Source organism: Capra hircus, chromosome 6 (genome assembly GCF_001704415.2).
Source record: "Capra hircus breed San Clemente chromosome 6, ASM170441v1, whole genome shotgun sequence".
Lineage (NCBI taxonomy): Eukaryota > Metazoa > Chordata > Mammalia > Artiodactyla > Bovidae > Capra > Capra hircus.
Window position 1 is genome coordinate 89,058,033 of NC_030813.1, and position 27,772 is coordinate 89,085,804.

The following is a 27,772-nucleotide window of genomic DNA, read 5'->3' on the forward strand; positions in this document are numbered from 1 at the left end:
TCTTATAATAAACTTGTTCAGAAACTTTTATTTTGTGGGTACTTGCTTTGCTATATGTTTACCAGAATAACATCTTATTTTCCCCCTAATTTTATCAAGTATATAAAATTATTCATTGTAAATTCAACTCCTTTTGATTACCAGAGAAATTTAGCATCTTTTTATTTATGCTTCCTCTTTGGTGAATTATTTATTCTTGTCCTTTCTCTTTCAGCATTTGCAATAGTTTAAGTTTTTTTTTTTTTTTTTTTTTTTTTTGGTTGTCTGTTTGACTAGGTATTGTGCATACTTAACCTGTGGACTTCTTTTTCTAACTCAATAGATTTTTCCAGTAAAACACTGAGAGAATTTTTTTTCCTGGTTAATAATTAGCAAAAAATTCTGCAGAGTGATCAAATAAAAATCAAATATGAGGTATATGAGAAATAGGTTAAGCAAGTTACTTTTTTACTAATAGTGTCAAAGAATAATATAAAAACTTGATTTTCCTCATTCATGTTACTTTTCTTTTGTGAATGTGATTTCTTAAAAAATGAAACAGTTAAAACTTACAGGTTTTGTTATTTTCTTTTTCTTTTTGACTGAATCCCTAACCTTGCCCACACAGCCTCAAGATGTAGGTAAGAAATTTCCTTGTCTATCCCCTAAGGGACTAAGTTGGGTTAATTTCTAATTTTTAACTTTGGTTTCTTTCAGTTTAAATTTTCACTTGCTTTTTTTCTCCCTCTCCCTAGTTTACATATACTGATCAGATACCCTGATCTAACCTTTTCAGATATTGTATTTTGGATCATATTACCCTATCTACTGACAGAGACAATTATCACACCCAGCAATCGGTCACCAGCATAACAGTAATATAAGAAGTGTTGCTGGGAGATACAATTTGGATTTGAAAATATTAATGTTTCTTGCAAATATGTGTAGTGTATGGAAACAGTGGAACATTAGACAAGAGTTGAGATTTTACTGGAACTTCGGTCGTATGTTGTATTTCCTAATTATGTGGTAAACACCTTAAGAGTATGCAGACCCTGCTTCTTCCAACTGTACACACTTGGCAAATTTTTAAATCCCTGCAAGCCTGTACATTTCCTCAAGCCTAGCTGAAGCAGCGTCAGCCTGGAGGAAAGTATGACTTTTATATTTCTTCTACTCAAAGAGGGAACATTTTGAACTTCATCTGTTTGGAGGTGTTTTTTGGTAATCCCTCTGGCCTAAAAGGACCATCTTTTTTGCAGTTCACCAAGGTGCTATAAGTGTTACCATGCCCTGAAGTTGTGGATGATGTCTTAATTTGGTACCCCCTACAGTGCCTGCTGGGGCTTCCCTTGTAGCTCAGTCGGTAAAGAATCTGCTTGCAATGCAGGAGACCTGGGTTTGATTCCTGGGTAGGGAAGATCCCCTGGAGAAGGAAATGGCAATCCACTCCAGTATTCTTGCCTGGAGAATCCCCATGGACAGAGGAGCCTGACAGGTTACAGTTCTTGGTGTCACAAGAGTTGGACACGACTTAGCAACTAAACCACCACCACAGTGCCTGCTAGTGAGCCCAGGCATAGGGCTTAAAGAAGGATAGTCATTTTTGAGTTTTCCTTCTCCTTTGCCCCTTGTAAAAACATGTTTTTAAAAAAGTTCTGTTGATTTTTGACTCCAATATTTTTGCATCCACATTTTCCTTTGCACTTCTGTTACTCCTACCAAAATTCACGTCCTTCTGATTTCTCAACAGGACAGTTGCAAAAGTCTCCTAATGAGCTTCTTGATTTCCCCCTCTCCATCCATTCATTCTTACATCTATTTGACAAATAGTTCTTGTTACTTTCTATTTGTTGGGTACTGTGGGAAATCCAAGAACATCAGACATACCGTTACCTGGCTGGTATTTCTTAGTTTAGAGAAATGATGATATTACTATTCTATATAAACATTTTCAGTGGCTCTTCTTGGTTTCTAGTTGAGGCCCAAACTCCTCAGCTTTATATGAAAGACACACATAATCTGGATCCAGCTTCTTTCTATCTCTGGTTCCATTACTTTTCTTTATGACTCACTTTCTCATCAAAGTGGAAAATTAATTGATTAATTGATGTTCCCCAAACATCCCAGGATTCCTTACCTTTGTACTTTGACTCACATCACGCAGAAAGATGAGCTTCCTTACTTCTCTGCTGGCTGAAACCTTGGACATTTTTTAGGCTCAACTTATATACTCCTCCTCCTATAATTCTTTCTGGTTCCTCACCCAGAGACTATAAGCATTCTTGTTATATGTTGTTGTTGCTCAGTTGTTCAGTCATGTCCGACTCTTTGAGACCCCATGGACTGCAGCAGGCCAGCCTTTCCTGTCCTTTACCACCTGCTGAAGCTTGCTCAAACTCATGTCCACTGAGTCAATGATGCCATCCAACCATCTGGTCCTCTGTCATCCCCTTCACCTCCTACCTTCAATCTTTCCCAGCATCAGGGTCTTTTCTAATGAGTTGGCTCTTTGTATCAAGTGGCCAAAGTCTTGGAGCTTCAGCTTCAGCATCAGTCCTTCCAAGGAATATTCAGGATTGATTTCCTTTAGGGTTGACTGGTTTAACCTCCTTGCAATCCAAGGGATTCACAAAAGTCTTCTTCAATACCACAGTTCAAAAGCATCGGTTCTTCAATGCTCAGCCTTCTTTATGGTCCAACTCTCATATCCATCCATGACTACTGGAAAACCCACAGCTTTGACTATACGGACCTTTGTCAGCAAAGTAATGTCTCTGCTTTTTAATATGCTGCCTAGTACTCACTTTGCTGTAGAATATCATATACATTCTACATTGGATTACAGTCATGTTCATGAGTCACCTGCACTATGAGAGTATTTGGGAACCCAAGGTCCAGGGGAGATGTTTCAGTTATCATTGATTGCCTTATAGTAACCAGTTCAATGCTTTGATAAAGTAAAGACTCCATGAAAATAGCCTGTATGAACAAATACAAATGTGTTCTGATAAGTATATGCTTATTGGAAAGGAACCAGTGGTGTTAGACTAGTTCAGAGATCACCTAAATATCTGTGTCTGGCTAGCATCATAGTTTCGGAAAAGGTGATGGCACCCCACTCCAGTACTCTTGCCTGGAAAATCCCATGGATAGAGGAGCCTGGTGGGCTGCAGTCCATGGGGTCGCGAAGAGTTGGACATGACTGAGCAACTTCACTTTCACTTTTCACTTTCATGCATTGGAGAAAGAAATGGCAACCCACTCCAGTGTTCTTGCCTGGAGAATCCCAGGGATGGGGGAGCCTGGTGGGTTGCCATCTATGAGGTCGCACAGAGTCGGACACGACTGAAGAGACTTAGCAGCAGCAGCATCATCATCATAATTCACACTACCATCAGCATGCCTGGCATCTCTTGCTGGGCACAACTGAAGCATTATATCACTTAACAATGAAACTTCATACTACTTTTCTAGTTATACCTGTTATCTAGCATGGAAACGGTGCTTATATTTGATGGTTGTGGCTGGGGAGCCATCAATAGTAAATCTAAAGTCTGGTGAGTTTGAGATTGAAAGTGTAAGTGTAGTTGCTCAGTCGTGTCCGACTCTTTGCGACCCCACAGACTGTAGCCTACCAGGCTTCTTTGTCTATGGGATTTTCCAGGCAATAGTACTGGAGTGGATTGCCATTTCCCTCTCCAGGGGATCTTCCCAACTCAGGGCTCGAACCTGGGTCTCCTGCATTGTAGGCAGATGCAGGGAAGTCTTGAGTTTGAGATTGTGTGTGTGTATGTGTGAAGTCGCCCAGTCATGTCCGACTCTTTGCGACCCTGTGGACTGTAGCCTACCAAGCTTCTCCATCCATGGGATTCTCCAGGCAAGAATACTGGAGTGGGTTACCATTCATTTCCTTCTCCAGGGGATCTTCCCAACCCAGGGATCGAACCTGGGTCTCCCGCATTGGAGGCAGATGTTTAACCTCTGAGCCACCAGGGAAGCCCCAAGTTTGAGATTAATTCAAGCCAATTCAACTTAATGAATATTTTTAGCACATAGTCAGCTATGATTAAGATGTAATATTTGGCTCATATGATGTCTCTTCTTCATACTAAATATGCTATTTTTTTCTATATCATTTTTTATTTTACACTTTTAAAATGTGTTACATATAGTAATTTATTGGTAAAATATTAAAACACCAGGATATATAATAACTTCAGTATCTTTGCTTTCAGATGATGTCAGAATCACCCAGAAATTTATAGAGGATAACGTTGGATATATGTGAGTTCCTCTAAACTTGTTTTGATGATGATGATGTTTATTATAAGCTTATCTGACACCTTCCAGAATTATTAATGCTAATATATTAATTAAATATAGGCCATTAAAAAGTGAATACAGTATTAAAGAAAAATTCAGATGAAGCAATTGAATTGTCAAGAAATTATAAAACTTAGAGACTTCACATTTTGATAATTTTCTAAGGTTAGTCAGCAAGTGGGTGTTCCTATGAGATTTTGGTTGGACATGACTGGAAATTCTGCAGGTCATCATTGTGTACTCTGTGTGGACTGTTGCAGCACCATCATTGCATTTGCTCAATATATTCAGGAGGCATCCTTTGAAGAAGTAGAAATGTTGGTAAAAACCATGGCAGAATACAGAGATAAATGCTTGGCTGACAGGACACGCCCAGAGTGTTCAAAATTAACTGTAAGTAAATTGTTTGCATTTCTTAAACAAACAAGCTTATTTGTCAGCCCTGAGAGAATTTTTGGCTTGAAAATATAGAGAGATGCTGTATGTTCTTGTTGTTGCTTTGCCTGACTTCAGTATTTAGGATAAGGCACTTTCTTAGGAGAGATGCAATTCTGTGTACTGATGCACAGGAGGACTTGGCTGAGAGCTTGCAGCCCATGCCATAAGTATACAGGCAGGGAGACTAAACCAATAGCCTGGCAAAGAGCACGGAAGTAAAGTTACTTTCTTTACCAGCCTCTCAATGTGTACTCTACTGTCGCACCCCCTTTTCTTGGCATCCTCCCAATAGAGTAACCACCTGCATCTCTAGAAAGCTATTGCTAAACATTACCACTAAATAGTTAACCAACCCATTACACTCTGACCCTGTTACCTTGAGACAGAGAAAAAAAAAGCCACTATGTAAGGGAGATGTAGGCAGGAGAGAGATAGGAAGAGATTAAGGGGACTGAGGAGAGGATAGAGTTTCCCAAAGTGTAGGATGGTTGTCAAGGCTGTGGGTAGAGATGCTCTGCTGGTAATACTGGGAACATCCTGGAATCTCTTTCTCAAAGAGTGACACTCATGGCTCATTGTTTCCATTGTGTCATCTCAGAAGCCTGAAAAATGTTGCAATGAATAAAATGTGTCTTTTCCTTTTCTATTGTCCAGAATGAGGTTTTACTGGAAAATATATGTGCCATGGAGGGACTGCCGCAAAAGTATAACTTTTCACACTGCTGTCGTAAGGTTGACTTTGAAAGAAGACTCTGTTTCTTCCATAATAAGAAAGCTGATATAGGATTTTTGCCTCCTCTCCCTACTCTGGATCCTGAAGAGAAATGCCAGACTTACAAAAATAACAGGGAATCTTTTTTGAATAAGTAAGTTTAATTTTAGTAGAAAAATCATCTAATTGAAGAATTATTCTTAGGCTAAATTCAGTGTCTATTCCAAAGGAACATAGCTGGGTGTACGGATCAATTAGTTTATTCAACATGCATTTGTGTGTCAGATTCTGTGGTCATTGTTGAGAAGATGGACAAGATATGAAACCTGCTTTCAAGATCCTTTCAATAATGATGTGTGTTTTCTAATGGGATAAGCCCCAGAACCCAAGTGTGTGCATGGTACGAAAGCAGTACTGGAGGAAATAAAAGGTCTTTCAAAAGGGAAGGTGCAGCTTTTACCAAACATAAATATTAAGTCAATGGATGTTTAGCAGTGCAATAGTTGCAGAAGCAGAGACTTTTTCCGGAAAGCTTAAATCACAAAGTTTTCTTTTTACATTAAGTGATTATGATCTCTGAATCTCAGATGGAGTCTGTATAGGTAGCTGTTCTTTGAGCATGACAAGGAGAGCTGCAGACCATCTGGCATCATGGGGAAGAAAAGAGAATAGCCAGGGCCTTGCATTCATGATTAGAACTGCAATCGTCATTCTTATTTGAGAGTTGGCAACTTCGGTGGTATGACATTTTTGGAGACTCAGTAATGTTGCCTTCATTTGAAGTGAAGTGAAGTGAAGTCGCTCAGTCGTGTTCGACTCTGCGACCTCATGGACTGTAGCCTACCAGGCTCCTATGTCCATGGGATTTTCCAGGCAATAGTCCTGGAGTGGATTGCCGTTTCCTTCTCCAGGGGATCTTCCTGACCCAGGGATCAAACCCGGGTCTCCCGCATTGTAGACAGACACTTTACTGTCTGAGCCACCAGGGAAGTCCTTCAGTAGTGGGAAATCCTTCTTCCTCTCACCTTTACTTTCGCAACTTGATCTTGTCTTTTTTAATCTTCTCTTTCCCTTCCCTTGTCTATCATTCCTTCACTTCTTTCCTGTTCCCCACCCCCCTTCCTTCCTTTTGAAGTTATATTTATGAAGTTTCCAGAAGGAACCCCTTCGTTTTTGCTCCTACACTTCTAACTGTTGCTGCTCGTTTTGAGGAGATGACTAAAACATGCTGTGAGGAACAAGAAAAAGCTAACTGCTTTCAAACAAAGGTGGGCGTTCCATTTATTCCATTTACTATTATACATTTTCATTCCATTTAACAAAGCTAGGTATTACACGGATTAAAAGGACAGGGAGTCACCCAAAACTGTAGATCTTTACTTAAAATTAAATTATAGCAAAAGAGCTTTTTACCACTTATCAGCAGTTCTCTCGTCACTTTCACTGTTTTTTCAACCCATTCACCACCTGCTAACTGATCTAAATTTCTTCTTACTTGAGACCTTTGAAAAATTGCCCATTTCTAGAGTCTCTCTGGTTTTGTCTTCCTTGTAAATTGGAAGGAAACACTAGTGAGCAACTAACGAGGGTAAAAATTACATTTTATCTTCTATCTTGGACAAGTCCTAAACCATATAAGTGAATCATCCTGGTAGAGAGGGACAAGCTTACTGCACACGGCGCTTCCTAGCACGTGTAATTTAGTCATCAGGAAGACTGCCTCTGCCCTTATAATGTGCCACGCATTTATATTTGTTTTGATATACACATTTCCTGAGATAAAAAACCCCATAGGTTTTCTATTTCTGAGGAAACATTGGGATTGTTTGGTTGACATGTGGTTAGGAAATAAGAGAATACTGGGATTTTTCCACTTACTTCAACAGAATTTTCTCTTTATCCCTCAGGCAGAACCTTTCATATACTATTTAAAAGCATTGTCTTCTTATCAAAAAAATGTTTGTGGGGCACTTATGAAATTTGGACCACAAATCTTACAATCTATGTGAGTTTTATAATCTATCTTTTGTTTCTATTTGTATTTTTTTTGTTTGTGTTCCATTTTTGTTAAATTATTGATGGCTTTTTATTTATTCTCTTCTTAGACCCTCAGGGGTTTTGAGGTGGGGGTTAATCTGCTTGGATTACTCAGAACCAGGACATTAGATTAGGATGAGAGAAGCCCTGAAAGGTGGGGAGACCCCAGTGAGAAAGAAGGCTACTTCTGAGTTAGTTTTTGGTTAGTTGGGAATCTGAATGGGTCTGGGCGCTCCCAATCAGAGTTTTAAAACCTCTGAGTGCTTTAAACATGACTTATCTACCCATCTTTGACTTTAATAACTAGGAAACTATCTTCTAGGGATACAGTTTATTTCACATCTTACCTAGCCAAAGAGCAATGGTACTAGTGCAATGTTTTGTGAGAAATTCTGAGATTTCAAATAGATCAGTTAAAAGGGGTGCTGTGATGAATTATCTATGCCTGCCATGGACTCACAAGAAGAAATGGTGGTCCTTAAAAAATGTGTTTTGCTATAACAATTGTGGAAGAGGGCATATCTTTCAGACCTTTTTCTCCCCCTAGTCCTAGAACTAAAACTCAAAATATCAACCTAGGATTTTCAAATGATCATGTGGGCCAAGTAATGTATAAACAGTTATTTGGAAAAGCCATTGGTGAAAAAACAAGGATACCAATGCTTACTGCAGCTACTTATACTGTATTAGCAAAGAACTTCCTTTTGTCTATTTGCTGTTCAAGTCGTTTTAGTGGTTTATCAATTCTGTTTCCAGAAACATTGCTATACTTAGTCAAAAATTCCCCAAGATTGGATTTAAGCAACTTACCTCCCTTCTAGAAGATGTTTCTTCCAAATATGATGGATGCTGTGAAGGGGATGTTGTGCAGTGCATCCGCGGCAGGGTAAATATTCTATAAAACCAAGCAAAAATAGTGATTTCAGGGTGGCTATTTTTAATTCTGAAGTTGCCTTAGTGTGTGTCTACTCACTACAATAAAATCATAATGTTAATAGATTGGGAATAACAGATAGTACTACTATATATACAACAGATAAACAACAAGGACCTCCTGTTTGATACAGGGGGCTACATTTAATACCTTGTAATAGCTTCTAATGGAAATGGAAAAGAATCTGAAAAAATAATATGTGGTCTCTTACATATATGTTCAGTTTTATATATATATATGACTGAAACTAAAACACATTGTAAAACACCTATACTTCAATAAAAATTAATTGTTAAATAATAATATGAACCAAATAAAATAAAAAATAAAGTATTAACAAATGAGACCAAATAAAGCATTGGAGTTTTTAATGAATGAGATTGCTTTTAGATTACTTAGTTGATTCTATTTTATGTGACTAAATGCACAAGACATAATCCCCAGGAACTTAGAATTTGTGAACATTCATTCAGCCGGACTAAAGTTTTCTTTAATATTGCAAATACTCTTTTAGAGATATTAGAAATTAACAGTAAAGCTCAAAAAACAACTGGTGATCTTTATGTTTTTAAGAGTTGCTTTCTCTGAGTTTCTTCAGGATACTTAGGAATGATCTTTTCAAATAAGTGAATATGTTCATTTAAAATAACTCTTATTGTAGTCTTTAAAGTGATTCTCTAAGGACATATACTGATAAATATGATAGTGACCTAGTTGAAGTTGTTCATGCATACGAAGGTAACATAATTTCATTAAAAATAATCCTGATTTCTTAGTTGAAATCAGGTTTTTTTAGTGATTTTTTAAATTAGTCTTACTGTTTTAAATTCAAAACAAAATATCATGCTCATCAGATAACTTGAATTTTGGAGTATGAAGATATATACATTTTATTTCAAGCAATGGACAATAGATGTCCCCAAGAATTATTTTGTCCTTAAATTTATTGCAATGAAAAGCAGTCTCACTCACTGTTTATTTGTGTATTATTTGGTCACTTATAGAGATGTTGGTTTTATAATATTGAATACAGTGTACTAAATGAGGATATAATTGAAGAGTTTTCTGTGAAGTTTGGAGCTGAGACTAAGGGATCATATTATATTTTTAATATCCTTTTTTGATGGCTTTATGTAGAAATAAGAGCAATTGAATAGTATACTTCATTCAAAACAGAAATGAAATTTCAGACAATAAGTGATGTGCTGCCCCGAATAATGATGGCCTTAGGTGAGATGTATATTTGTCTGCAAAGATGGACTCCCTGGTTCTATGTGGTTTGCTGGAAACATGGTACAAACCTCCATTCCATTTCTCATCTTAACCTAGAGCTCCATCTCATTCCTCACCTTCAGTGTTCCCCAGAATAAGATTCCACATAGGGGAACAGCTTGAGCAAAGTCAGGGTGTCTGGAATAGTCCAGTGTTTTGATGAAACTCATTGTAGTTCACGTGAAGCTGGAACAGAGAGTTGGAGAAATGTGCAGACTCATTCTGCAGAGTCTGGAGGAAGAAGCAGGGGTTAGACCACCTTTAAGAAAATTCCAGCTAATTTGTAATAAATGTATGAGTCTATTTTTCATAATTATATCATCTAAAATCCTAAGAAATCAAGCTTGCATTAAAATGAAAGGGCACTGTATTAAATCAGTGCAAAATTTAATTAGCTATCAAATTAGTTGATGAAACAATTCTAGATGTTATAGCTATGGTTGGTTCTGCATTCCATTTATGAAGGAGAATCTAGCCCTGAAGAACTTATGAAAATAAAGTCATTTCTCATTCTTATTTGATACAGAGCAAGGTTATGAGCCATATTTGTTCAAAACAAGATTCCATCTCCAGCAAAATCAAAGACTGCTGTGAAAAGAATATACCAGTGCGTGGAGAGTGTATCATTTACTCCAATAAAGACGATAGACCAAACGACTTATCTTTAAGAGAAGCAAAATTTATTGAAAGTGACAATGTGTGTGAGAAACGAGATGCTGACCAAGCGAACTTCATGGCTGAGTAACATACCTCTATATTGACATTTATAAGGCAAACAGAAACTTATGACTTGATCTATTTTGGTTAACTTGGGTGGAAGATATAGGAACCATTTTAATCATTGGGTATACCACATAATTTTTAAAATCATGATTTTAGATTGTAATCTTTTTACATTATTTTAGAAATTGCAACTGTGCTATGACAGTGATGGCTAACATTTATTGAGTACTTGATATGTGCCAGACAGTGGGCTAAGTACAGATTATCTATTTTAATTTTCACAGCAGTCCTGTAAAATAAGCATGATTTCTCCCAATTTTCAGAAGTTAAGGAAAGTTTCAGGGAAGTTACGTAATTTGTTTAAGGTTCACAGTTAAAATATGGCAGACTAGATATGATCCAAGAGGTCTGACCTAAGAATTTGCAGGCTTATCTGCCATGCTCTCCCCTGCCTTCTCCCCCAACTCCCACCACTGTTTAGCTGACTTGGAAGCAAAAGGACTAGATTTGAATCCTGGTAGAATCATCGGGACACGTTAACTTGTCTATATTTTAGGAATTGTATATAAAATTCATATGAGAATATTTAGTCATTCAAAGTTTGTCAGTAATAATTCTGGGTTGACCAAAAAGTTCGTTCGGATTTTTTTCCTGTAAGATGTTATGGAAAATCTCAGATGAACTTTTTAGCCAACTCAGTATAATCCAGGGGCTTTACCAAATTAGACAGGGGTTTTGCCTCCAATAAGCTTTCATCAATAGAAGTGTGATGTGGAAAGACAGCCTCATAAATATATGAGTGTAAGAAACACTCTTTGATTTCTGAAAGTACTAGGCCACAGGCAATAAGAGGATAGAAGAGGAAGTGCTTGGGAACTCTGAAAGTCTTGACGGGGAGGAGGTACTTGAAGAAATGCTGGTAGTCTGGATAGAAGGGGTAGAACACTGATAGGGGTGTGAGACTGCATGGTGTGTATGTGGTTGTGCTAGGGTTTCTGCAGTGAGAGAAGAGGGTAGGCAGAGGCACATGGGGTCAGATCATCCAGATATGCTAAGTAACAAGATGCCACCGAAGGGTTTTCATCGAAGAATAAGGAAGGACAAAATCACTTTTGTCTTTTAGAAACTTCATCTGGAATGAATCCCAGTTTGGGGCTTAGGTGGTTGGTAAGTAGTTTTCAGACTCAATGAGATGGGAAGTATGGGGGAAGGTTTGTGGGAAAGAGAAACTATTTGTATTTGACCACATTGATTTCCCAGGTGGCGCTAGTGGTAAAGAACTTGCCTGCCAGTGCAGGAGGCGTAAGAGATGGGGGTTCGATCCCTGGATTGGGTAGATCCCCTGGAGGAGGGCATGGCAACCCACTCCAGTATTCTTGCTTGGAGGATCCCATGGACAGAGGAGCCTGGTGGTCTACAGTCCACTGGGTTGCAAAGAATTGAACATGACTGAAGCAACTTAGCCCACATGCATTGACTTTGAGGTGCCTGTGAGGTAATGCAGTGGAAATATCATAAGAGCATTTTATGTATGAACCTGGAATTCTGGAAGGATGTCTGGATTGAAGATAAAGGTTATTGAATACTTAACCAAATTTTCAGTGCTTTGCATCTGTTAATCAATTTAATTTTCAAAACAAACTTCTGTGGTTAGAATACTTTCCTCAATCATCATTTTGCAGGCAAGGAAACTGAAGCACAGAGGTTAAGTAACTTGCTCCAAAGTCACACAACTCATATCTGGTAGAGCGAGGGTTCAAATGCGACCAGTGTGGCTCCAGATTCCTGTTCTTATAACCACTGAGCTCTATTGTTTCTCATGAATCATGGATTTTCAGTCAAATTAAACTAAATCACTGATGCAGTGCATTTCACTTGTACCTGACATAGGCTTGCTAAATGGAAGCAGTTTTCATCCTTATCCTCATTTCTCATCATCTCCATCATCATCACCATGACAACTAAGATCGGGTGGGAAGCATGGGGAGAAATGAGAGCAGCGATGAACACTCTGAACCAGAAACAGTTTACGGTGCAGTTTTTCTGGATGCCAGCATTTGATGCAAGACCTCAGCGGATCTGCCACGCGAGGGGTTTTCTTCCAGGGGTTTTTGTTCACAATATTTTGGTGGTGAGATTTTAGGTGCAATTTTATTTCTGAGGAAAAGTTCATGGCTTTTATGAAATATTAAGGGGAGCCCTTGATTCTCTGAAGTTAAACACCACTGCTTTAGAATATGAGACTATATCTTACAACTGGGACTGAGAAGGTAAATGGAGAAGAGGAGAGATGTCAGAAAAGCCAAGATTAATCAAGAGAAAAAGGCTACAGGACAAAAAGAGATGACAAAAGTCCCTTGAAAAACTTTTGTGACGTATGAGTCTCACAAAACGTAGATCATTTTTACTTAATTCGAAAGAATAAAGATGATATTTCTGTGAAGAAAATTGTAAATAGCACAGGGTAGTTAAAGAAAACAGCTCTCTTGAGAAAAGAGTTGGCTTGGTTTAAAAAGAATGAGGTAGGCATCCTCTGGGACCTAGGTTCAAATTTTACAAAGTGAAAGTGTTAGTTGCTCAGTCGTGTCTGGCTCTTCCTGACCTATGGACTGTAGCCTGACAGGCTTCTCTGTCCAAGGCTCCAGGCAAGAATACTGGAGTGGGTGGCCATTCCCTTCTCCAGGGGAATCTTCCTGACCCAGGGATCGAACCCAGGTCTACCTGCATTGCAGGTGGACTCTACTGTCTGAGCCACCAGGGAAGCCAATAGCCAAGTGCTTTACTGGGCTGAGACAGTTTCCTCAGCTGTGAAATACTACTTATCTTGAGGGCTAAGTGAAGTTAAATGAGACAGTGTTTTATAAAGGCTAGGAAGCCAATCTTTGTCTCCTATGCCCAAAGCTTGAACCAATGCCTCGCACCTACTAAGGGCTTAATAAGTGTTAGCCTCTTCCTTTCCCTTTCCCACTTTGTCCTCTAATCACACCCACCTGTACCCTTATAACACCTCACTGAGGCCATGGAAATGACTGCCAATGATTTGGACCTGCAGGGGTGATTACTCCCATAACTGACAAGTGACAGGATGAAGTAATGGGCAAAGTCTGCTCTACAATCTCTCCCCAGGTGCATCAGGAGTGAGGAGAAGCCATATTCCCCAAACCTCAAGATGGAGGTCGAATGCAGTTTCCAACAGAATTATATTTGATATGTATTTCCTAAAGTATTGGTAGCATGATCTACTATTTCTGATGCTTTATGGATAAAATTATTTTTACAATGAATGATAAACACCTCTAACCATTCTATCCCTCCAAGTAAAAGACATTGCTATTTTAAAACATAATATGGAAGAAAATCTTTGTAACATGGTCTCTTTTGTAAAAATGTCCTCTTAAGCCACTCCTTCGCCAGAGAAAGATGAAACAGGATTTGAAGGCAGACTCAGTAATAAAAGGTCTCCCCAGAGTAAAAGATAGCAGGATTTGGTGTTTTGCTCTTTCCTGAAGTTCTAATGTACAAAATATTTTACACATCACAGGTTTCTTTATGAGTACTCAAGGAGACATCCAGAACTGTCCACACCAGAGCTGTTAAGAATTGCTAAAGTGTATGAGGATCTCCTCAAAGAGTGTTGTAACATGGAAAACCCTCCTGAGTGTTACCGTCGTGCGGTAGGTTCCATCCTAGTAGGCTCAGAGAGTTAACAAACAAAACAGCAAACACTTAAAAACTATCAAATTTTATTATGGTTCAGAGGGTAGGAAATATGATTGACCAATCTGAGTCTATCTAAAATTCAGTGTAAACTGATCACTGCAAAGACCAACATCATCTCTTTGGGTTACACATAATGTTTAGAACTATGAATCCTGTGTGTTGAGGTAAAAAACTCTTCTGATTAAATATTTATATTTTTATTTATGTGCTCTTGTGTTTTCTTGAGCCATCTTGGATTTTTTATGATCATAAAAATAATAAATGATTATTAAAGGTGATTAAGAAATTACTAAAAGTTATAAAGGAAAAAGTAAAAACTTTCTGATTCTGTCCTCAATAAATACCTTTAATTAACATTTTTTATTTTTTCTATGCATATACGAATCTGTTTATACATATGTTTAAAAATAAGATTGGGATAATATTTTCTGAAGAAATTTTTGGATTTGTTTTTATTTAGTGTAATAAAAAACATTTTACATTATTAAACAGACTTCAAAAAATTTTGCTTTATTTTACATGATGGTATTCCATCATAATAATATATCTAAATGCTCTCCTACTATATCTTTCACATTTTGGACACTTATTTAGCTTTTTAAAAATTTTATAAGTGACCCTAAGTATCTCATTTCATTCATCTCTATTAATAGTTATGAGTATTTTCTTAAGATAGATTATCAGAAGGAAAATCACTACATCAAAATATATAGACTTTAAAATAAATAATTGATACAAATGACTAAATTGCTACCTAGAAAGTTATTATCAGCATATAGTCCAATATAGTGTTGAAAATCTTCATTTCGTCCCCACCTTCACCAACACTGCACATGAAATTAACTTTGCTAAATGACTGTGTTTTAAGAATTTAGTTGACTTTTGTAACTTTTTATTTTATATTGGAATATAGTTAATTAAAAATGTGATAATTTCAGGTGCATAGCATAGTGATCCAATTAAACATTTAAGAATATATTTTATAATGGAGCTAAGAATGCTCAAACTACCGCACAATTGCACTCATCTCGCATGCTAGTAAAGTAATGCTCAAAATTCTCCAAGCCGGGCTTCAGCAATACGTGAACCATGAACTCCCTGATGTTCAAGCTGGCTTTATAAAAGGCAGAGGAACCAGAGATCAAATTCCCAACATCCGCTGGATCATGGAAAAAGCAAGAGAGTTCCAGGAAAACATCTATTTCTGCTTTATTGACTATGCCAAAGCCTTTGACTGTGTGGATCACAATAAACTGTGGAAAATTCTGAAAGAGATAGGAATACCAGACCACCTAACCTGCCTCCTGAGAAATCTGTATGCAGGCCAGGAAGCAACAGTTAGAACTGGACATGGAACAACAGACTGGTTCCAAAGAGGAAAAGCAGTATGTCAAGGCTGTATATTGTTACCCTGCTTATTTAACTTCTATGCAGAGTACATCAGGAGAAACGCTGGACTGGAAGAAACACAAGCTGGAATCAAGATTGCCAGGAGAAATATCAATAACCTCAGATATGCAGATGACACCACCCTTATGGTGGAAAGTGAAGAGGAACTAAAAAGCCTCTTGGTGAAAGTGAAAGAGGAGAGTGAAAAAGTTGGCTTAAAGCTCAACATTCAGAAAATGAAGACAATGAATGGCATCCGGTCCCATCACTTCATGGCAAATAGATGTTGAAACAGTGGAAAGAGTGTCAGACTTTATTTTTTGTGGCTCCGAAATCACTGCAGATGGTGATTGCAGCCATGAAATTAAAAGACGCTTACTCCTTGGAAGAAAAGTTATGACCAACCTAGATAGCATATTCAAAAGCAGAGACATGACTTTGCTGACTAAGGTCCATCTAGTCAAGGCCATGTTTTTTCCTGTGGTCATGTATAAATGTGAGAGTTGGACTGTGAAGAAGGCTGAGCACTGAAGAATTGATGCTTTAGAACTGTGGTGTTGGAGAAGACTCTTGAGAGTCCCTTGGACTGCAAGGAGATCCAACCAGTCCATTCTGAAGGATATCAACCCTGGGATTTCTTTGGAAGGACTGATGCTAAAGCTGAAACTCCAGTACTTTGGCCACCTCTTGCAAAGAGTTGACTCATTGGAAAAGACTTTGATGTTGGAGGGATTGGGGGCAGGAGAAGAAGGGGACGACCGAGGATGAGATGGCTGGATGGCATCACTGACTCGATGGCTGTGAGTGTGAGTGAACTTTGGGAGTTGGTGATGGACAGGGAGGCCTGGCATCTTCGAATCATGGGGTTGCAAAGAGTCGGACACAACTGAGCAACTGAACTGAACTGAAGATTTTCCTATATGATTTTAGCTACTGTATTTATAATTTCCTGTGAGCAGTTTGTTCACATCTTTTACTGATTTTCTTGTTGAAATTAGTGTTTTTAATATCAGTTCATATGCATATTTGTGTATTACAGAAATTAATTATTTGACATTTTTTATTTGCTTCTCATTCAATTGATATGTGTTGCTTTGCTTTGCTGAAAAAATTAACCCCACTTGCCAAAAATGCCAGTTTATACTCATTCAAAATTGAGCAAGAAGTAAGAAGACTTGGGTTTCATCCAGCTTTGCCAGTGTCCCTAACGAGGAGGTCTGTTGCTGATCCTTAAATGGAGGATAGTGAGATCCAACCAGTCCATTCTGAAGGAATCAACCCTGCGATTTCTTTAGAAGGAATGATGCTAAAGCTGAAACTCCAGTACTTTGGCCACCTCATGCGAAGAGTTGACTCATTGGAAAAGACTTTGATGCTGGGAGGGATTGGGGGCAGGAGAAGAAGGGGATGACTGAGGATGAGATGGCTGGATGGTATTACTGACTCAATGGACACGAGTCTGAGTGAACTCCGGGAGTTGGTGATGGACAGGGAGGCCTGGCGTGCTGTGATTCATGGGGTCACAAAGAGTCGGACACGACTGAGTGACTGAACTGAACTGAACTGAAGTGCTAGAAAATTCTTTTTGTTATATGAAGAGACAATTCATCCTTCAGCATCCATCCACTGGTGTGTAGTTTTCTGCCCAGTGGCCACTTAGTTGGTGTCCAACTTTATGCTATGTGAGAGTTTGTCAAGTATTTGAAGACAATTATTGGAGGTTTTAAATTCCAATTCTAAATGATCAAAAAGATGGTATAAAAAAGATATATGTGATTGAAAGTGTTCTGTAGCAACACTTGCCTATTGGGTAACCCTAGGCAAGTCACTTGACTTCACAGGACCAGATGACTTCTCTGGCCACTTTAAAGGGAAAATCTATATGATCATTGTCAGCATCAGATTTGAATTCCACTTTGTAGACTTAAAGCTCTATAAAATATACAAGGTAACGATGATGAAAATTTAAATTTCCGCATTTTGGCAAACACCATATCTATATATCTAACTATAATTTAAAAGATTCAAATTCTAACATACATATACAGAAAACTACCCTCAACTTAGTGACTAATTTATGATAATGATAGTTTGAAAATACTACGTTAAGTATAAAAAAAAGAAATTAGACAAGTCAACATTAATCTTATGATTAAATTTATGATTAGATAAAATTTTCAAAAGCATGATTGTTCTTATTTTCAGGAAAATAGATTCAATGAGACAACAGAGAAAAGCCTCAAGATAGTACAACGAGAATGTGAACATTTTCAGAATTTGGGGAAGGATGACTTGAAATACCAGTAAGTTGTTCAAACAAGCAGGTTAACCCTTGTGACCAGGATGAAATAAAGATGGAGACAAAGTGCCAAAAATTTAGCTCAGCCCTTTTGTGATGAATTCATAAATTCTGGGAAAGAATAATATCACAAGAGTTAAGAATTCACATCGAGCTGTCATTTTAAAACTTTATCAGAAACCAGGCTAGAAATGGAAGAAATATAGGATTTTGGACAAATTGATTATCTAATGCTTTAGTTTTTGTTTACACTTATCTTTTTTTACTCTCAACCCAGAATTGGTGGATTTTGCCCCATTTCAGGCATGGGGAACGGAATGCAGCAAGCTTCAGGTTGTTATATTTTCCCAAGGAAAAGATGCTCTTCCCAAGATTTAAGCCCATTTTATGGAGTTTAAAGAAATAATTTTGGATTTGCTTAACACTTTAATATTTGTTTTTTAAGAACTTTGTGAATATTCATGAATAATATGAAGTTTTTTTCTGAATTTTTAAAATTAATTACCATTCTAATGTATTGTACATGGAAACCAAACATCTTCAAAACAAAACGCAGTTTAAAAAAATATGTTTTCACTATTTCTAGTTGGATTGTTATCTGGGAACTCAGCCCATGAAAGATCTTTGTTTCTTTCTTCCTTCATCTCAGATTATCTTTTTCCAACATGTATTTATTAAATTTTCCCTTTGAAATGTTTATTTACAGTGCAAGGGATTTCAGTAGGATTTTACATACTAGCTAGCCAAGATACTTGCTGCCAAGGCGCTCCTATCATCACAGATGACACACGATGGGCAAATCTGATAGTTTCTGAATTGTCATGAAGTTAGAAGGAAGCTCATATTCAGAGATCTATAGGAGGCAGGATGCAGGAAAACGGGGGGGTGAAGAGACTGATCTCTACCATTTTATGAGAGAGCTGAGGTTCACATTGCCCTCCCATTGGTTGTCCCTGGCCTTGCAGGGTTGGGATTTCAGGTGACTTATCAAGGGAAGATGAGCTTCTGCTTTTGCTCAGAACAGACATGTGCTCTTTCAGCTACCTCATCAATCTCACGAAGCTAGCCCCTCAGCTCTCCACTGAAGAATTGACCTTTCTTGGCAAGGAAATGGTGATAGCTTTGACCACCTGCTGTACCCTGAGTGAAGAGTTTGCCTGTGTTGATAATTTGGTGAGCCTGGCCTGCATACCTGACTGTTCCTAAACAGAAAAAAAAAAAAGGATACCTGCACGCATTGATTTAAAAGTGATTGTCTGTCTTCCTCTCCCCATTATTTTTAACATGGTTAAGCAAGGAATGTCAAGTTTTATTTCTAGCTCTCTGTGTCAAAATCCTGAGGAACTAAAGAGAATGTCTTGAATAGTTGCTTGGGGGTCTCCAGATCATCTTTCTTATTTCTTCTCTTTTTTTTGACTGCACTGAGGCTTTGTTGCTGCATGTGAGCTTTCTTTACTTGCAGCGAGTGGGGGCCACTCTCCAATTGTGGTGTATGGGCTTCTCATTGTGGTGGCTTATGTTGTTGCACAGCAGGGGTTGTAAAGCATGGGCTTCAGTTGGGGTGCACGGGCTTAGCTGCCCTGCAGCATGTGGGATGTTCGTTCCCGGACCAGGGATCAAACCCGTGTCCTGTGCATTGACAAGCTGACTCTTAACTACTGGACCAACACCCAAGTCCCATTTCTTCTCATTTATACTAGAAGTAATTTGTTAGAGCAAATGACTTGGAATCATAGTATTGTTTCAGGATGACAGAGAAAACTTCATAATTTTAAGCAACACTGTAAATTCTCCTTCTTGTCCCACCATGTCAGTAAGAGAATTGCTGCTTCCAGTCCAGTTTGGGTTGAGCATATCTCTTTAGGTCTGGGGTGGCCCATATGTGGCGGACATCCCAGGAGGGGACTAAATCTAAGGGTCACTGTGTCCTGGGGATGCTTGCAGTTAGCTGTTTGCAGCTCTCAGCTCGAAGTCACAAATCTGTATATACATTAAGCTTAATCTACAGGAATTTAAATTACTATGGCTTGAATTTTTGTTATAATGCCATTTAGTACTTCAGCCTCTATTTTTTTTTTTCTTTTGTGCATAGTGGCATGTTACGATTGCAGAGGCTTTCCTAAGTTGGCAGTGATATTAGAACAAACTAACAATTCATCTACCATATTTCAAAACTCCATTGCAACTTTCATTGGTACAGATGGATTTAGTTCTTGGAGAGTTATGTGGAATAAATGAAAATCGAAATATCAACCCTGCTGTGGACCACTGTTGTAAAACAAATTTTGCCTTCAGAAGGTCCTGCTTTGAGAGCTTGGAAGCTGATAAAACATATGTACCTCCATCTACCTCTCAAGGGTTATTTACCTTTCACGCAGACTTGTGTCAGGCTCATAACGAGGAACTCCAGAGGAAAAAAGACAGGTACCAACCTTCTCTTCTCTTCATTATTTTCTTCAGGCTGAAGACACATCACGTTTTAATAAGAAGGTTTATTGCAACGCATGTGTGATCTTGATGTTATAATCCTGTTCCTTCTGTCAAACTGTCCAGTCTATCTAGTTATAAAACTTAGTCTTTTTCTTTGCTAGACATTTGGAGTGTCCAGACTGTGATTTGGAAACGTGAGTGAGGGTGGCCATAAAAAGGCTCATAGGAGGTTCATGATGAATCAGATTTTCTTGAGAGAATGTCATAGATGCTTGCTCCAATAATCTCTCTTAATGTTTGAAGATATGAGAGGCCCAAAAGGGATAGGAATTTTGCTTTTGTTTTCTCAGGCAATGCTATAAATGCCAAAGAATCAGATTTTTTTTTTTTTTTTTGGATGTAGGCAGTGTCTGTATCAAGTGAAATGGAAACAGAATTCAGTTACTGAGGAAGAGAGAATGCTTTGAAATGAATTCTCTAGAAACATCAAAAGTCACATATTCTACAATATTGTGCACAGCAAAGACTTACTATATGTTCCCACATTTGATACACTTTTGCCCATAATTACATAAGCCTCCAAAGAATGTTATCATGGAATCCTTTCCATGTGTTTAGCAGAAAGGTTTCAGGACCTCTTTTCAAAAGTAGAATATTTTAACTTTATACATTCACCTAAATGGAGATTTCAAAGATATGATTCTATAACAAGCCTTTTGGAGAACAGCAGTTCCAGAAAGAAACTGTTAATTGATTCTGTTTGACATCCTTGGGTCACAGGTTTCTTGTCAACTTGGTGAAACTGAAGCCTGAACTTGCAGGGGAGGAACTGTGGTCATTGCTGGCAGATTTCACGACTGTGGTGGAGAAGTGCTGCAAAGCCCAGGAGCCTGAGGCCTGCTTCAAGGAGGAGGTATTTCCAGCTCTTTTCTCTGGAATTCAACTGATATTCCTGGTCAAACAAAGAAAATAGAACTCCCCATAGGACCCTGTTTCCTCCTTGCGACGTCTCCCTCCAAGTCCATCCATGTTGTGGCAAATGGCAAAATTTCATCCCTTTTTATGTTCTCACTAATATTCCATTGCGCATACATACCACATCTTCTTTATCCGCTCATCTGTTGACGGACATTTAAGGTTGCTTCCATATTTTGACAATTATAAATAATGCTACTATGAACATTGGTCTACATGAAATTTTTCATTAAAAATTTTATTTATTTATTTGGTTGTATTGGGTCTTAGTTGTGGCATGTGGGGCCTACTTCCCTGACCAGGGATTGAACCCAGGCCCCCTGAGTTGGAAGTGCAGAGTTTTAGTCACTGGGCCACTGGGAAGTCCCTGGACTGCATGAATCTTTTCAAAATAGTGGGGAGTTTTTTTGATTTATGTCTCTGGGTCATAAGACCATTCTATTTTTAGTGTTTGGAAACCCCTGTACACTGTTGGTGGGAATGTAAATTGGTGCAGCCACTGTGGGAAAACAGTATGGAGGTTTCTCAAAAATTTTCTTGTATGTTTTTATTTCTATTTTTTCTCTCTCAGAGTCCAAAATTGGCAGCCAAAAGTCAGGCTGCTTGAAAAACATCAAGTAAAACCCACCTAAGGTAATGCCTTCTATCTCAGTCAAAGGCTAAATGTATTGGTAGCTTCTTTGGTCGTTTATGCTTTTCCCCTCTTATGCTTCACTGTTGATTTCCAGTTCATCCCCTAGGCCTTGCACTAACATTTCTGGTTTATCCCCCTGGCCTTGCACTAACAAGCCCCGTACTGGTCCTGTAATGTGTCTCTGGGTGTCAGTCACTCTCGACGCCTGGGAGGGCACTACTGTGTTCGTGTTAGCATTGTCTTACTGTCCCAGCAGTTTTCTGAATATAAAGACATCCACTCTTCTGCCTTCCTGCTACTGCACTCAGATGTCTGGACCAGAAAAGAAAGGCAAAGAATCTATTAATATGAAAGTTCATAGCGGGAGGAGGGGGCTGAGATGGGCAGACAGGCCTCAGTAACTTGTTCTAAGAGGTTTACTGCAGGATTTACATAAAAGAAAAGTGATATGTTTGTAATTTAAAAAAGGTATATAAAGGATCCCTTTCCCCCTGTAGTTTCTGTAGCTCAAGTAGATATAGCAATGATGTTCAATGTCGGGAAAGAGAGACCACAACACCGCCCCCTGCCTTCCCGCCACCTAGCCAGAGGGCAGGTTTACATCTACAAAAGGCAAAACATAGTTACCACTAAGAGTTTTTTTATGGCTTTCTAGCCCATGTATATGGGATATCTCACTGCGTATATGGCGTTCTATCATTTCATATTCCTTTGCTGCACAAGATACTGTTTTTTCTTTCCAGGTTTCTGAGAAAAGAGAGGAAGATCAACTTACCTACTTCCTAGCTGTCCTGTGGTGAATTTCATTTTCTGAAAAGAACACAGTAAACAGATTCTTCTGTTCCTGTTGTCTGAGATAATGTTACTGCAGCAAGCAATAAACAACAACATTATAAAGTTATTTCTCAAAGACTAATGTCATGTGTCAACTTGTTAACAAAATGAAACAACCGAGTCATTCATTCCATCAGCATTATTGGTTCACTGGTTAAATGTACTTCTTTTTTTATAAAAATATATATTTTTTTAATTTTTCTTTTTAAATTAATTTTTATTGGAGTACAGTTGCTTTACAATGTTGTGTTAATTTCTACTGTACAGCAAAATGAATAAATCTATGACTTTATGGGAGACAGGACTCTGAAATAGCAATTCTGTGGGCAGAGTACTCACAGATTCTGTTCTTGCTGCTGCTCGGAAGAAAATGGGGTGTTGTGTGCTTGTAGCATGCCTCCACCTCCACCTCCTCCTACTATTACTAGCTGGGATTGAATGTTTTCAATGTAAAAACATTGTGTGGGTACTTCTAATGTATTATCTCATTTAATCCTAACAACTCTATGAAGTAAACATTTTTTATTCCTGTTTTACAGACAGGGAAACTGAGGCTTGGGGAAATAACTGAATTTGTTCAATGCCATATAATTAGTAATTAGTAGAACCAAAAGCTTAAATTCGAACCCTCTAATTCCAGAACAATATTCTTAGCCAAAGTATACAGTACCTCCTAGGTAAGGCTGTGTCGTGGGTGCCCTATAAAATCTGTTCTTCAGAAAGGGGGGAATGGGCCAAGGCATCAGCAACAGTGGTTCTTTTCTCCCTCCATTCCACATCAAAAGTGCTGTTATTTTGGAACTGTAAGTGATTGACAGTGACATCTAAAGACGGGGAACGGTGGGAACTGGGAAGCCAGGAAGTGAGGGTTGGTTGTGGGCCCATGGCTTGATGATCCTGGCTGTTCTCTAAACTTTTAAGGCTTTTTAGTGTTTCAGTGTCTGAAAAAAAAAATGATGATGACCATCTAAGATATGATACATGAAAATATTGAGTTCTTTTGGTTTATCATTTAGAGCACAGTATTTGGAATTCTTACTCATTTATTCAACAAATATTTATTATTAGATCCTACTGTGTGTTAGACATTGCACAATATAATCCAATACAATGCAAATATAACCAAATATAAGCCAATTAGGCATTGTTCTTATGTCTACTGGGCAGGGGAGAAGACAGTAAGCAATCACATATGATGTCATAGGTGCAGGATGGAAAAAGGGCTTTGCTGTGGAAAGATGTGGCAACGGGATTCCATCCAAGCTGAAACTGCAGGTGGCAGGGGAGTAGAAGGGAGTTATATTCCTACTACTATGAACTTGCTGTATGGCCTCAGACACAAGTTGCCTACAATCGAAGACCTCCATTTCTTGGTGTAGGGTGGAAGGATAATCACTCCATCACAAAAGGCTTTAGAAAGATGTAATAAATTACTATATAAAGTATCCAAATACAATGGCCAGCAGACAGTAGGTGTTTAAGTCATGAAGCTAATTTTTCTTTCTACCATTTTTCCAAACACTCTTGTTTATTGTCAAGGATGACAAGGAAGAAAATGTTACTGAAATAATGAATAATAAGTTTAGCAAACAGAAGTGAAACAAAGTGCAGTTTGCAAATTCAATTTTGCACCTGATAGTGGCCTCCTATGTGTCCAGTGCTGTGCTGAGAGCCACAGATATGAAACCAAAGACCCAGGGACCTCTGCCTTTACAAGACTCTATAATCATAGAGGAAACTGCCATACAACTCCCTTTACTGATGCGTCAAAGAACACAGTGATAAAAGACGGGTAACCAGTGTGATGGAAAGAAAGGAGGGAGAGAACTGGATTTTTCAAAAGTCTTGTTTTGCCTGGAAAGAGAGGATTTGGAACAAAAGCAAGTCATACTGACTCTGTATGGCTCAGACAGAGCTCTTACCAATGACTAGAACATAACTGGACTCAGTCGATGCAGGAAGACTTCTAGTACTAGAGATGTTTGTAAATGTCATCAGCCTCAGGGTGCTATAATAAGGGCCAAGACTGCACATGCATGAGCAGTCACTACCCAGGTTTTCGGCAGGATCTAGGGATCCAGCCTTGGTTTTCCTAAGGTTCCTTCAAACTCTATTTCCATGATTTGGACAAGAATTAGGTTTGTGGTAAAAACATTTATTAAAAATCATCATTGTGTCTTACACTTGCATACCTTCCATTTTTTTTATCTTAAAAGTCAGTGTGGAGATCTTCCTCTCTTAAAGAACAAATTCTGTGCTATCTTTCGAATTCTATCACAAAATCCATTCCTTAGCCTTTGCTTAAATAATCCCCACAACCTGTCTTTCCTCTGATCTAAAATTCCACTATCAGTCACTAATAAAGAATTTAACTCCTTCTATGTTTTAAAGAATCTCTTACTGTGAGAAAGGGATGCTCATGAGAAGTTAATTTTGTCCAAAAATATATTCTTTAAAGAGAAACTAGTTTAGCACACATAGAACAGTTTTTTTTAAGTGCCAGCTCCAGTCAGCTAATGGTGGCTGTCCTGTGGCATGGTGCTGTGAATGATTCTAAGGCTTAGTCATAGAGAAAGAGTAATGTCTACAATGGGTGACCGTCTGAAAGCAGTCATCCAAAGCATTGTCATCACTAGAGTAATAGGTCCATTTCTGGTCCATTTCCACCCAGGAAACCTAGAGTACGGTCTCAAGGGAGCCACTCTAAGGATGCAAGACAGAAAGAGATGCTGAACATTAGGACTGTTTAGAGAACCCTGGAAAGCCTATGGAAACCTGGCAAGGCAGTCTTCCCTTGTGTGGTTTTCTACCACACAAGTCATCCATATTCTTTACCATAAGCTAACATGTCCCAAAACCAAATAATGACAGATTTGTTGTTGTTTTTCAGGCAAATGTATCTCTCTCACTTATGATAATTTTTTTTGCCTCAGTTCAGTTCAGTTCAGTCACTCAGTCATGCCCGACTCTTCATGACTCCATGAATCGCAGCATGCCAGGCCTCCCTGTCCATCACCAACTCCCGAAGTTCACTCAGACTCATGGCCATCGAGTCAGTAATACCATCCAGCCATCTCATCCTCAGTCGTCCCCTTCTTCTCCTGCCCCCAATCCCTCCCAGCATCAGAGTCTTTTCCAATGAGCCAACTCTTCGCATGAGGTGGCCAGAGTACTGGAGTTTCAGCTTTAGCATCATTCTTCCAAAGAAATCCCAGGGTTGATCTCCTTCAGAATGGACTGGTTGAATCTCCTTGCAGTCCAAGGGACTCTCAAGAGTCTTCTCCAACACCACAGTTTAAAAGCATCAATTCTTCGGTGCTCAGCTTTCTTCACAGTCGAACTCTAACATCCATACATGACCACTGGAAAAACCATAGCCTTGACTAGACGGACCTTAGTCTGCAAAGTAATGTCTCTGTTTTGAATATGCTATCTAGGTTGGTCATAACTTTTCTTCCAAGGAGTAAGCGTCTTTTAATTTCATGGCTGCAATCACCATCTGCAGTGATTTTGGAGCCACAAAAAATAAAGTCTGACACTGTTTCCACTGTTTCCCCATCTATTTCCCATGAAGTGATGGGACCGGATGCCATGATCTTCATTTTCTGAATGTTGAGCTTTAAGCCAACTTTTTCACTCTCCTCTTTCACTTTCATCAAAAGGCTTTTTAGCTCCTCTTCACTTTCTGCCATAATGGTGGTGTCATCTGCATATCTGAGGTTATTGATATTTCTCCCAGCAATCTTGACTCCAGCTTGTGTTTCTTCCAACCAGCATTTCTCATGATGTACTCTGCATAGAAGGTGAATAAGCAGGGTGACAATATACAGCCTTGACATACTCCTTTTCCTATTTGAAACCAGTCTGTTGTTCCATGTCCAGTTCTAACTGTTGCTTCCTGACCTGCATATAGATTTCTCAAGAGGCAGGTCAGGTGGTCTGGTATTCCCATCTCTTTCAGAATTTTCCACAGTTTACTGTGATCCACACAGTCAAAGGCTTTGGCATAGTCAATAAAGCAGAAATGGATGTTTTCTGGAACTCTCTTGCTGGGAATGGCAAACCACTTCAGTATTCTTGCCTTGAGAACGCCATGAACAGTAGGAAAAGGCAAAATGATAGGCTACTGAAAGAGGTACTCCCCAGGTCAGTAGGTGCCCAATATGCTACTGGAGATCAGTGGAGAAATAAATCCAGAAAGAATGAAGGGATGGAGCCAAAGCAAAAACAATACCCAGCTGTGGATGTGACTGGTGATAGAAGCAAGGTCCGATGCTGTAAAAAGCAATATTGCATAGGAAGCTGGAATGTCAGGTCCATAAATCAAGGCAAATTGTAAGTGATCAAACAGGAGATGGCAAGAGTGAACATTGACATTCTAGGAATCAGCGAACTAAAATGGACTGGAATGGGTGAATTTAACTCAGATGACCATTATATCTACTACTGCGGGTAGGAATCCCTCAGAAGAAATGGAGTAGCCATCATGGTCAACAGAAGAGTCCGAAATGCAGTACTTGGATGCAACCTCAAAAACGACAGAATGATCTCTGATCATTTCCAAGGCAAACCATTCAATATCACAGTAATCCAAGTCTATGCCCCAACCAGTAACACTGAAGAAGCTGAAGTTGAACGGTTCTATGAAGACCTACAAGACCTTTTAGAACTAACACCCAAAACAGATGTCCTTTTCATTACAGGGGACTGGAATGCAAAAGTAGGAAGTCAAGAAACACCTGGAGTAACAGGCAAATTTGGCCTTGGAATGCAGAATGAAGCAGGGCAAAGACTAATAGAGTTTTACCAAGAAAATGCACTGGTCATAGGAAACACCCTCTTCCAACAACACAAGAGAAGATTCTATACATGGACATCGCCAGATAGTTAACATCAAAATCAGATTGATTATATTCTCTGCAGCAAAAGATGGAGAAGTCTATACAGTCAACAAAAACAAGACCAGGAGCTGACTGTGGCTCAGGTCGTGAACTCCTTATTACCGAATTCAGACTTAAGAAAGTAGGAAAAGTAGGAAAAACCTCTAGACGATTCAGGTATGACCTAAAT

The 27,772-nt window shown here is 38.7% G+C and overlaps 1 protein-coding gene across 1 annotated transcript; it reads left to right on the top strand.

The window, feature by feature from the left end:
• Nucleotides 501-23,001, top strand: AFM (afamin). The gene is made up of 15 exons (XM_005681746.3): nucleotides 501-620; nucleotides 4,218-4,266; nucleotides 4,566-4,698; nucleotides 5,398-5,609; nucleotides 6,591-6,723; nucleotides 7,363-7,460; nucleotides 8,249-8,378; nucleotides 10,225-10,439; nucleotides 13,963-14,095; nucleotides 17,736-17,833; nucleotides 18,870-19,002; nucleotides 20,030-20,253; nucleotides 21,040-21,172; nucleotides 21,806-21,867; nucleotides 22,612-23,001. The coding sequence occupies exons 1-14, from the start codon at nucleotides 533-535 to the stop codon at nucleotides 21,839-21,841; spliced, it is 1,815 nt and encodes a 604-aa protein (XP_005681803.1). The 5' UTR covers nucleotides 501-532; the 3' UTR covers nucleotides 21,842-21,867; nucleotides 22,612-23,001.